The 11654-nt window shown below is 52.1% G+C and overlaps 4 protein-coding genes across 4 annotated transcripts; 1 reads left to right on the top strand and 3 right to left on the bottom strand.

The window, feature by feature from the left end:
* Positions 1 to 19: 19 nt before the first annotated feature.
* BBK36DRAFT_1175168 (P-loop containing nucleoside triphosphate hydrolase protein) lies at positions 20 to 5573 on the bottom strand (the record flags this gene model as incomplete). Its single annotated transcript, XM_024895957.1, has 14 exons — positions 20 to 254; positions 339 to 719; positions 816 to 1521; positions 1588 to 1652; positions 1819 to 1890; positions 1955 to 2051; positions 2152 to 2508; positions 2563 to 2725; positions 2792 to 2917; positions 3025 to 3770; positions 3845 to 4061; positions 4155 to 4531; positions 4702 to 5245; positions 5349 to 5573. 14 exons carry the CDS (start codon positions 5571 to 5573, stop codon positions 20 to 22), a joined length of 4311 nt encoding a protein of 1436 aa, XP_024754004.1.
* A 447-nt stretch (positions 5574 to 6020) lies between these two features.
* Positions 6021 to 6765, bottom strand: BBK36DRAFT_1134023 (hypothetical protein). The gene is made up of 5 exons (XM_024892171.1): positions 6680 to 6765; positions 6510 to 6617; positions 6372 to 6439; positions 6107 to 6253; positions 6021 to 6062 (listed from the first exon to the last, which is right to left on the bottom strand). The coding sequence occupies exons 2-4, from the start codon at positions 6604 to 6606 to the stop codon at positions 6110 to 6112; spliced, it is 309 nt and encodes a 102-aa protein (XP_024754003.1). The 5' UTR covers positions 6607 to 6617; positions 6680 to 6765; the 3' UTR covers positions 6021 to 6062; positions 6107 to 6109.
* A 324-nt stretch (positions 6766 to 7089) lies between these two features.
* On the bottom strand, positions 7090 to 8841 carry BBK36DRAFT_1134022 (EH-domain-containing protein). Its single transcript, XM_024892170.1, is given in 4 exon segments — positions 7090 to 7222; positions 7235 to 7973; positions 8029 to 8263; positions 8334 to 8841. The coding sequence occupies 3 exon segments, from the start codon at positions 8568 to 8570 to the stop codon at positions 7252 to 7254; spliced, it is 1194 nt and encodes a 397-aa protein (XP_024754002.1). The 5' UTR covers positions 8571 to 8841; the 3' UTR covers positions 7090 to 7222; positions 7235 to 7251.
* A 299-nt stretch (positions 8842 to 9140) lies between these two features.
* Positions 9141 to 10554, top strand: BBK36DRAFT_1134021 (sopentenyl-diphosphate delta-isomerase-like protein). Its single transcript, XM_024892169.1, is given in 8 exon segments — positions 9141 to 9209; positions 9221 to 9258; positions 9270 to 9391; positions 9423 to 9632; positions 9646 to 9647; positions 9706 to 10044; positions 10104 to 10390; positions 10488 to 10554. The coding sequence occupies 4 exon segments, from the start codon at positions 9430 to 9432 to the stop codon at positions 10337 to 10339; spliced, it is 780 nt and encodes a 259-aa protein (XP_024754001.1). The 5' UTR covers positions 9141 to 9209; positions 9221 to 9258; positions 9270 to 9391; positions 9423 to 9429; the 3' UTR covers positions 10340 to 10390; positions 10488 to 10554.
* Positions 10555 to 11654: the final 1100 nt, after the last annotated feature.

Raw genomic sequence — 11654 nt, 5'->3', positions numbered from 1 at the left:
CCACAGCACAGCATGGTTTCTAGTTGAGTCCTCCGCGGCCATTTGCCTCCCAAAGAGCCTTGAACTTGCCATTGCCAGCAGACTGCAACAATTCTCGCGGCGATCCAACCTCGACAACGCGGCCCTTGTCCATGACGACAACGCGATCGAAGTCGAGGATGGTTTCCAAATGATGTGCGATGGAAATGACCGTATGGGACTGGAAGTGCGTGTTGATTGTCATACGGACCATTTGCTCGGTCTCCATATCCAAACTGTTCAATTGCCGGTCATTAGTTTGATGGCATTCCGGCGTGGTATTGTAGGGATGTCATGATGGAAGCTTTGGTGGTTTTTACCTGCTGCTGGCTTCGTCCAAGAGCACGACTTTACCACGATGTCTCTTCAGGACAGCTCTCGCGAGGAAGAACAGCTGTTTCTGTCCATGGCTCAGCATGTCCTCTTCAAAGGTAACGTCAAGACCGCCCCTGGAGTCGATGGCGGCCCAGAGATTGACTGCATGGAGAGCGTCGATGATGGCTTCTTCGGGATACGAGTCTGAGGGATCGATGTTTTGGCGGATGGTCCCCGGGAGGACGAATTGGTCTTGAGTGACGGTGATGAGACGAGAGCGAATGGTTTCACGGGAGATGGTATTCAGTTGGATGGAATCGATGGTGAGAGTGCCGGAGGATGGGTCGAGGAGGCGAAGGAGGGCTAATAGGAGAGATGACTTGCCACTATGGAAAATGGATGCATGGACTGATGGTTAGAAGGACAGCAACACGGTGTACCCGAGTTAAGAAGAAGGTGGGAGAAGGGAAATTAAATCATACCTGCCTGTACGCCCACATATTCCTACTTTCTCGCCGGGCTTCATTTCCAGGGTAACGCCATCGAGAGCCTTGATGCCACCGTCCTCGTCATACGACGCCTCCAGATCCCGGATGACAATGTGTCCTTGATGTGGCCAATGAGCCGGCACCTCTCGATCCTCGCCTGGTAGGCTCTCGTTGGGAGTTTCTTCAGCGAACTGCTTGATGCGTGCGACAGCCCCAATGGAAGTCTCGATCGAGGTCCAAAACTGGATGAGCATATTCAGCGTCTCGCTCATGGAAATCAGCTGAACGAGTGACACGCCCGTGAGTCCCACGGACACAGAACCCCGGAGCTTGACAGAGAATCCGACAACAAGAAGAGCCAGGGCGGTGGTAGTGAGATCCAAGACGAGGACGAGCCATCGCTGGACCATGATGAGCAGGTAAAACGGCTTCTGTGACCGGTCAACGAGCTGGTGGTTCTTGAGAATGGCCTGCTTCTGCCATCCGAACGCGCGGATGGTGGAGATGCCCGCGAGCGTCTCCATGAACTGCGTGTACACGGGTGCTTTTTCTTCGAGATCTAGGAGACGGAGTTGGCGCGAGGTGCGGAGGTAGCCACGCTGGAGGAAGTAGTACAGGGCGGCGAGGAAGGGGAAGCTGATGGCGACATAGTAAGATGAGGCGGCGAGGAGGCCTGCTCTGGCGAGGACACCGAAGAAGCCTGCGCTCAGTGTTTTCTTGGATGAGTTTGGTAGATCATGGGGATGTGTAAGGGGATGATACTGACTTGCTATTGTTACCACGAGGGCGAGAGGGAGGTTTTTGTCCAGGATACCAATGTCTTGAGAGAATCTAGGGCCCATGTGAGTAAGTTGAAGCTTATAAAGGGGGGAGGCTCGTTACTTGCCTTGTAGTGATGGCACCCAGATCGGTCGTAGTAAAGAGAGACAGCGGTGCGCTAGGATCGATGAGTATGAGATGGATAAGCATACATACGTGGGATTGTGGAGGTTCTCACTTGACAACTGCAGATAGGAGCCTTTGGTGAAGAGAAATTCCAGACTTTGCCGCCACAACGACGAGAACGAACCTGTTTCTGTCAGCACCAGAGCTTTCTTCGTCTACTTCGCCAGAGGTATATATGCTTCGCTTACCATATGAGCAGAGCAAACCAGAACACGCCGATAATCTGTAACGCAGCGTAAATACCAAGATAATATCCCGAGTGGTTACCTCCTTGACGGTTCGAATCTGTCCAGAAATTGAGCCAAACAGCTGCGCTGTGCATTAGCTGGCCAACCTTTTCCAAATCAACCGCAGCCATGTGAGATCGCTTGGGGCCTCGACTTACTCGGAAAGCTCTGAAGAAAAGCCCAAACAACCTCTATAACGAGCAGGGTAGTGATGAAGAACGTCCCAATGCTACCAAAGTAATACTTATAGACCGTCGAGTCTCCGAGTTGCCTGCGCTTGTCCTCCTTGACCTCAACTTGTTTGGCCTTGTATTCCATTTTCGGTGTGGGCTCACTGTCTCTGGATTGCGAGAAGATCTCATCTTGACCCGAGTCAGAAGTTCTACCAATGGGCTTGTCGGCAGTCAAAGTTTGAACATATCCGCCTGTTGCTTGGAGCTGCGCGAGGGATCCTTGTTCCGTGATCTTTTCGTGGCCCAAAGCTATGATGAGGTCTGCTGACGCAAGGAATTCGACTGGACAAAAGCATTAGCACATCTTAGGTATCTTTGAAGCAAAGAAAAGCGCACCAGTCTGTGTAGCAAGAACGACGGTGGTCTCCCATTGTCTGAACAGGCCCGTAGAGGAGAACAGGTTCTTAAAGATTCGCTGTGAGGTAGCATTATCCAGCCCACTGAAGATGTCATCAAACAAGGCAATACGCGGCCGAGAGTACACGGCCCTGGCCAGCGCCTTTTGGGTGTGAAGTCGTAGAATCAGCTGCTCTGCTCCGATGTATATGAGAAATGGCAGACTCACGACACGCTGTTTCTGACCACCGCTAAGAGCAAGTCCCTTACTGCCAACGACTGTGAAGTCGCCCTGAGGAAGCTGCCAAAAATCGTCTTCAAGCTCACACGCTCTAATTGTTTGATCGTACAAGTCCTGATTGAAATGAGAGTATCCGATGATGTTGTCCCGGATCGATTGATTCTAAGTAAAAGACTCAGCTGGGATTGACTTTCCAAAGCGGAAGAGATGTTATCACTTACCAGAATCCAAGGAGTCTGCTCACACCAAGAAAGACGGCTGCTAGCCAAGAAGACTTTCCCACTGAAGTGAGGAACTTCTCCCAAGAGTCCCTTGAGCAAAGTCGTCTTGCCAGATGCCACAGGTCCGATCACGAGCGCAAAGTGGCCGCGTTTGAGAGAGAAGCTGATGTTGCTCAAGACCTGGTGCTCTGGTGACCAGGCGAACGTAGCATCCTCAACGTCAACAGCAGTAGTGTAAGTGGCTGCAACACTTGATGAAGAAGCATGACCAGTGGGAGAATTCAGAGGCTGAAGCTCGATCAGACCAGCATCTTCCCCAGTTGCGGCAGACGGACCGAACACATCAGCCGTTTCCACAGTCCGATACTCCTCTCTCGCAGCCTTGACAAGAAAGGCCTGGATACGACTAAACGCACCAAATGCAGCACTCAAATCAAGCACCACCTCAAATACCCAGAACAAGGGTTGCGCAAGCAGCGTGATTAGGGAAAGCGCAGAAAACATGCGCGTAGCGTCAAGCTCTTGGCCCGTCGCCGCGGTGATGCCCTGGTACATGGCAAAGGCCAGGACCGGCGAGAGAAGCAGCGGAATTTGGGCCACGGATGAGGTTACTGCTCCCACGACTCTGAAGGGCTTGGAAGCGGAAATCTCTTGGGCACGGAGAGAGGCGATGGTTGCCGACAGGTGCTTTGATAGGCCGGACATTTTGATGCTTTTGATGTGGCCGATCATGGCAGACGTTATACCTTTTATATGGTGAGCTCAGAAACAAAAAGAAGAGTGAGATACAAGTGATGGTATGTATGAACGTATGACTTACCGACTCGCCTCTGAGTCTTCTCAAGCCAGCCAACCTGGTACTTGCCCGCCAGCGGCGAAACAAACATGGTCGCCACGAGCGAAAGAACGGAGACGATGATGGGCCCTGCTGCGGCATATCCAATCTGCTTGCTCAAGAGCCACGTTGCAATACCAATCTGGAAGACGTTTGCCCAGAACTCGTGGATTTCTCTCATAGCACGACCAATGACATCGACCTGTTAACAGGATGAGCCTCCACATCAGCAAAACAGCAGAATTGCGGACAGGGAAGAAGAGATAGAGGGTCAAATAGAGGGAGTTTCACTTACATCAGAAGACATGAGAGTCAACGCAGCAGAATCATCAGTCGCAACAACACTCACATCCGTAACCTTTGTAAACACGGCCGAAACAAGGATCCCCCTTAGCATCGTCACGCACCGCCCATTCTGATGCCAGTAAAGCGCCTGCGTGGCCGCAATGCCCAGGTACACGAGTCCATAGGCCCCGACGAGCCCGTAGCCAATGCTGTCCGGCTGCGTCTCGTCGTTGAGGAAGCCGAGAAAGCGCGTCAGCACCAGGGGCTGGCAGATGGTAAAGGCAAGGAGGGCCAACCGCGGAACAATGACGGAAATGAGAGCAGAGCGGAGGGTAATGATGCAGCAGAATATGAGGCGATGCTTGCTCGCCTGGGTGGAGGGAGATGCTGGATAGAAGATGGGAATCGTCCGAGTTAGTAATGGTGTACTTGACGAGGCTCGACAAGTTACAGCTCGATGAGCTTTCTACGAATTATGACTTTAAGGTCTTTATGGTTGTGTTTGTATTTGGCTTTACGACTATCTAATAGGGGGTTTGAAGGGGGAAGTAACCAACCTTTTCGCCAGTGCCACCAAAATCTCTCGTTCAGTCCCGAAACGCCCATCTTCTCGTCCAGAGGAAACAAGTCGGCCGGCTGAAGCAGACGCTTGAATCCGGTCCGGAGAAGCGGAGCAACCCAAGCAAAGACAGCGCGGTTATATAAACCAGACGTCTCCTCAGGAGCCAGAGACTGCCGGCCCACAACATGGCCAGACTTTTCTCTTGCCTCGAGCACGAGTAGCGCCGCCTTGAGGCCAAACGAAGCCGTGAGAACAGCCTGAATGGCCGTGCTGACGGCTGCCCTGGAGAGGGAGAGCCACACGGTTCGTAAAACGGCGGCATCGAGCAGCAGAGATACGAGCAGGAAGACATTCAGCAGCGACGAGGGGGCAAGGGAACGGGCATGTTCATAATACGAGAGGGCACAGGACATGAGACTCGAGGCAAAGGAGACACTTGCAGCAGCAATAGACACGCCGTTCAGACGCGCAGGGCCGTTGTGAGTAGCCCAGAGGGCAATCAAGACCAGTTGAAGAGCTGCGAGGCAAGCCGTGACAGCCTGTGGTGGTAAGGGGAGAAGGCGCATTTTGTTAATTCTCAACGCCCTTAGTCTTCGAGGGCGATGTCCACTCGAGGAGCGGGATGCAGGATGGGCGGCTTACCAGTTTGATCGCACGCGACACATGATCGGTGACTTTGACCGACGCCTTACGCAGCTGAATGAGTCGCAGCGGAGCCACGAGAATGAGCAGCGACGCGGGAAGAAGGACAAAGATAGACTGCTCAAAGACGAGGGTGAAATCGAAACCGCCGCGACATGCCGCGTCGACAACAGGGCCGAAGGCAGCGTCTGCGGTTGGAGCACAGAGCGGAGCTGATATGTTCATGATGTGCAGATAAGATGTGGATTAGAAGTAGAGGCGAAGTGAGTGGTTCAGATGAAGGGGAGGGAGTAATAGAAGGAGAGGAAGACGGAAGAGGATGAGACGAGTTATGTACGAGGAGCGGTTAGGCTCTAAAGGAGGGGCCAAGGATTTGCTGGCTAATATTGCATATTGCATTGGTCCTGCTCCTACTCCGCATGGGGAAGGAAGCAGGTCCTTTTGTCGAGGCGTGTTGAATCCTTGCTATCGGCAATAGCTTAAGTCCTCTGCTACAACAGCTTCACAGGTGCCATTCAGGCAGATATCTGGACAGGCGTAGAGTTTCATCCAGCAGCAGTGCTTCGCTGCAGATATTGTGTCACAATCCCAGCTTCATACGAACATACGTCTCTTGTCTTTAACGATTTGCTTCTGTATTCGTCATGCTGTACGGCATTCTATCCCGGGCAGTGCATCTCTAGGCAGGTAACAACATGTAGAACCTCCTCTTGCTGCAGCACAAAACTGCTGCCTCCACGTCTACCTCAGGTATGGCCCATTTACTCGGGAGTCTTGTTGGGGTCGAAGTCGTACTTTTCCTTGAGCGACTCGACGAACTCGACATACTTTTGCTGCGCAACAGCCGGCTCGGTGATGCCCTCCTCCTCGTAGGCCTGCTCCCAGGCCTTCCACTTGGCGCGAGCCTATAGTAGACAGATCAACGTCAGCGCCGTGGACAGTAATAGACACAAAGGCAGCGAGCACAGTAGTAGAGGGGTATGGAGAGGAGAGTCCTGTTGCGTAGAATCATGTGTTGCGTACCTCGAAGGAGAACCGTGAAGGCTCGTCAGACTTCTTGAACTCGAAGCCCTTGCCAATCTTGAAAAGAGCTACAACGACTGGTATCAGCATCTTCCAAAGCACGTCATTGCTTCCAAGATGAAAAGGGCCGTCGCGTACCGTAGAGGCGCAAAAGGTCGTCGTTGCTGGGCTTCTTGGTCAACTGCTTGACCTCAACCAGCGCCTTGCTGAACTCGGGGGACTCGGGGGCAGACATGATGACTATCGATTGATTGTCAGATATGATGAGAGAAAGGAAAGAAGAAAAGAACGGGTACCTTGGGATCCAGAAGAAAAGCTTCATACAAGTACCGACTAAAGCTCGCTGGTCTCGGCCGGCGGCGGGGTAACGCCAACAGCTGAAGCTAATTCAGGCAATAGCAGCTCGTTTTACCACTGGTTATTAAAGGGGGGTTCCAAGGCCGAAAAGGAGGGGCAAATGACGAACATGAACGCTTTGTTGGGATCGTGCGATTGGCTTGTTGAGGGTCACGTACAGAAGGCCGCAATCACATGTTGGAGGCAGATGCAATGCCGAGTATCTGGTCTATTATTTGGTGATTTATCCAGGTGGGATGCGACACTGCGAAGCAGACAGTGATGCGATGGAATCTATAACAAACCAGTATCCAGATCGAGAGTGTAAGAGAAGGAAATGCCATAAGCGAAGGAGGCCGAAGCCTGTCAGCCGTCAGCCTCTCCTCCTCGTAAGCAGTGACATAGGACCAACTTCGCCTCGATTAAAACTTCATCTATCAATAAGTGTACAATTTATATGCCGAAAATCACCGTCGACCAACATGCCATCTGATTCAAGCTCAAAACAACCACCCGAAATTCACTACGAGATTCCCGCCACTGCTCAGCTCCTCTTCTCCTCCTCAATCTCCCTCCGCAGCTGCTCCAGGACCTGTTCTCGAGACCGCAAGTGCGCCTCCAGGCCATCCACCTGTTCACGGACCGTCTCCAAGTCGGCCGATATGCTCTTCAAGTTGCCACCAACGGCGGCCTTGCCCTTGCCCTCTTCCAAGTCCCTCAGCTCCCGACGCTTGTAGTCCAAAAGCTGTTCAAGCTCTCGCTTGACGAGTGCCGGCTTGGAATCACGCTTCCCGCCCTTCTTTCTCTCCGCAATCTCTTCGACCTTCCTAATCTTCTCTTCCAGGTCTTGCAGCTGGCGCTTGAGCCGGACCTCCTCCCAGTCCTCCGTCTTCTCCGTCGAAAAGTCGGTGCCCGCTGTCTTGAAGCCGCTGCGACCCAGCCTTGTCAGATATTGGTCGCCAAACTTTGCCTTGCGGCCCGTCGACGTAGTGTCATCTGCCTTGGTCGCCCACCGTGACGACACACCACCCCTTTGGTTGTCGACCTGGTAGTCGATCTGGTTGCGCTCGAAGCTTGACCGTAGTGAGGCCGGAACTGTTCGGGGGATTCGGTAGCCTTCGTGTCGGTTGTTGAGAATGTGAAGAAATGCAAGACATGCGTCCTTGTTGATGCTTGGTGAAGCCGATGGGTTAATGAGGTTCCAGGCGGATCGGATGTCCGTATCGGGGACGTCTAGCGACTCGTAGAGGTCCTCGAGGGCCGAGACTATCCATATGGTCAACGTCTGCCGGCTAAGAACAGGGGCAAGAGGGCTTCTAACATGATACTTCTCCTCGCATGTCTCGGCTTTCCTGATAGATCTGCTCGTACTTGGCCTTGTCTTCAGGCTTCATATACCATTCAAATCCATCTTTCAAGCCGGGCGTGTCGTCCTCGTCTTCGACTTGCTCAAACTGTGGCTGCTTTCCTGTGATGGCTTTCGTCGCCTGCACCAGATGGGCTTTGGACTCGGGGATCATCCAGTCAGGGAGCGTCTTCGGTACATCGGCAAACTCCTGGCGCGCGCGAACAAGGTTGTCAGTATTTCAGAACGCGTCTCCGAGCTCCGCGGGTTCCGTAGCTTACCCCGTTGAGAATGTCAAAGATGAGTCGCATAGCAACGCAAAACTCTTCGAAGTCGAGGTTTCCATCATTGTCCACGTCGGCCAGGTCCCAGACCTTCTCTAGCTGATCATCGCGAAGACCACTGTTCTTGAGGACGGGCGCAGCCTGGTCGCCAGTGAGGAACTGTCCACCACCTGTCCTATCCACAAAGATGTTCCAGTATGTTTCGATTTCCTTCTGCTCAATCTTGGGAGGCATCGTCGACGGAGCTCGGATCCGAGGCTTGTGCGGATTCGGTGATCGGGAGAGGTTGATTCGGTCAATGGGGGATTCGGTCCAGGGGAACCAATCGCTTGGTCGCAAATGAGAGGCGAAAAGACAATCGCAGGCTCCTCAAACACCACGCAAAGAAATCGCGAATCGCAAAGACGGCCGTAAGAGACGCAAGTGAGCGAACGGGGTGCAGGACAAGGAGTGACGAAGCTTTGGTGCTACTAATGAATGCTAGAGGGAATGCAGTGCAGCCAAGGCGCTGGAGATGCCAAAAGGGTACGGGGAGCGATGTACATGTACGTACCTGAACGGGGCGCATGTGCCTGAGCCCGGATTGGCGGAGTCTAGCGCCCCGTTTGGGCGATCTGCTCATGTGCATGCATGCATTGTACAATTGCCTTCGATCGACTGGAGCAAAGGACGCTTATTGCACACAAGAAGATGAATTCGGATGTGTTCTGTACCGCAGTAGACATTATAATTGAAAACCAACCCTACAAAGCCAAATGAAATTGAAACGAGACAATACAAGTCTCCCGTGCTAAAGAACTTGAAGACGCAGTTGGACTTGACTCTGAGCGTTATAACAGAGCGATTTACATCCAACCAATCGTATTCGCTCATTATAATCTGCTCCACAACTCGCCAGGGGTCCGGATAGAGGGTCTTTTCCTTTTTTTGCTAAGCTGGGCCATAATTTCATCGCATATTTAAACCTCGACGCCCATCGCCACCGACAAAGGCTGAAGCATTCATTTCCTTTCTAATTGCGAGGCGTTCTGATTATCTGGTCGGAGTCTTTCTTTCTTTTTCTTTCTCAGCCTCTTTGAAACAGGAAGCAGCCATGTCGACGACGACGACGACGACCACAACCACCACTCAGGCGCAGCCGATCACGGCCGAGACCATCCTCCGCCTCTTTCCCGACATCGACACCACCAGCGAGGCGCTGTCTGGCCACGATGAGGAGCAGATCCGTTTGATGGACGAGGTCTGCATTGTGACGGACGAGAACGATGCGCCAATTGGCACTGCCAGCAAGAAGATTTGTACGGATCCCCTCTTCCTCTACCTCTGCCCAGCCCGTCCTTCTCGACTAACAAACTCTTGCCCAACGTAGGCCACTTGATGACCAACATCGACAAGGGCCTCCTGCACCGCGCCTTTTCAGTCTTCCTCTTCAACGACAAGAACGAGCTGCTCCTCCAGCAGCGCGCGTCGGAAAAGATCACCTTCCCCGACATGTGGACCAACACCTGCTGCTCCCACCCTCTGAGCATCCCCACCGAGACCGGCGCCAACCTGGTCGACTCCATTGCCGGAGCGAAGCGAGCGGCGCAGCGCAAGCTGGATCACGAGCTGGGCATCAAGAAGGAGCAGGTTCCCTTTGAGGACTTTCACTTCCTGACTCGAATCCACTACAAGGCCCCTAGCGACGGCAAATGGGGCGAGCACGAGAGTACGATTCATCTACCCGACCTAGTATATGGATAGAACATGAGCTAACCTTGCGTATAGTCGACTACATCCTCTTCATCAAGGCCAACGTCGACGTCAACCCCAACCCCAACGAAGTCCAGGCCACCCAGTACGTTACCGCCGACGGCCTCAAGAAGCTCTTCGAGGACCCCAGCCTCAAGTTCACTCCCTGGTTCAAGCTCATCTGCAACTCGATGCTCTTTGAGTGGTGGGCGAGCCTCGATTCCGGCCTGGAGAAGTACACCAACGAGCAGGAGATTCGACGAATGCTGTAAATGGGGTTTAATACGAATACGATGGGTTGTAATACGAATAAGCGTGCGAAAATAGACACTTTCTGAGAGGGTTTTACAATGATGGGAGATGATGCATGTCGAAACGCCGAGGCTGCACGTTTGCGTGACAGCCCTCAATTGGGTCATGATAATTGTTTGTTGCTCTAGAAGAAGAGTAGAATTAGATACCAAAATGCGATGATCAAAATATTACGGAATTGGCTCTGCGTAAAATTCTCGAAAGCGTACACATATCAGCAATATCTCTTTTGCCCAGACCTCGAAATCACTCTGTACTCCCAGGATTGTCATTGTCAAACTTCCTTATGGGCAAAGATAAGACTGCCGAGCAAGTTTTCGTATACGCATACACTCTGTGTGGCTTTTCCGCGGAGACAGAATCTTATCTACGTGAGGCTCCCGTGCAACGTGAACCATGTAGCATTAATGAATGGAGGAGTGGCGTTTCCATTGCTGATTGAGACAAATCCGCGGTGGGAAGTCTCATGCGGGCGAAACTTTATAGGACGTGCACGCACTCAGCCGTACTCGTATGCGAATTCGTATACCAAGTATACCGGAATAGGTACCCTAAAGCTATTTTTTGAAACAGAGGCTTTCAAAACCAGCTATGAGAACTTCATAAGACAAACAAGTTTGAGACCGTATCTTAGATATATTCATTGAAGAAGGAAGCCTTAGTAGTACTTGGTCTTCTTGTACTGGTCTCCAGGAGGTATTTATCCATGGCAACCCATTATATTGTCGTGCTACCTTTCTGTAGGAGAAGCTATCACGATATTGTATTACCAAGTTTATTCTCTCTGACTTTTATGAGAACGAAAAGAGTTTTCTGTCTGCTTCTAGTCATCTACTCGAACCATTCTTGTTTCTCAGCAAAATGCGACAAAAGTCAGACTTCCAGTGACGCACATCTCAGGCGAAGAATGCGGAGTGCATATGAGTGAACTCATTCATTCACATGCTGATCGCCTTGGGGCATCACATCTCACCTCCAAACAACCGTTTACCCTCCCTACCGGCCATTCCCGCAACACTAATTAATAACAGAAACGCCATTGATTGCTAGCCCTTTCCCACCCATCCACCATGCACACATTAAGAGTACTACTTGGAGCAATACATACAGTTCACACGATGTACGAGTACAGCATGTATGTATGTAAGTTGCCGGTCACGAACCGTCTACCCCGGAGCCTCATCCCTTTCCCCGCAAACCGAGACTGCCGAATCCAGCACCCTCTCTGTCACTTCTCAACTTGGCTGATGGCCAATATTGCCCGTTCTTCGACGC

The sequence above is a fragment of the Trichoderma citrinoviride genome (genome assembly GCF_003025115.1).
Source record: "Trichoderma citrinoviride strain TUCIM 6016 unplaced genomic scaffold BBK36scaffold_1, whole genome shotgun sequence".
Lineage (NCBI taxonomy): Eukaryota > Fungi > Ascomycota > Sordariomycetes > Hypocreales > Hypocreaceae > Trichoderma > Trichoderma citrinoviride.
This window is presented reverse-complemented; position numbering and strand designations above follow the sequence as displayed.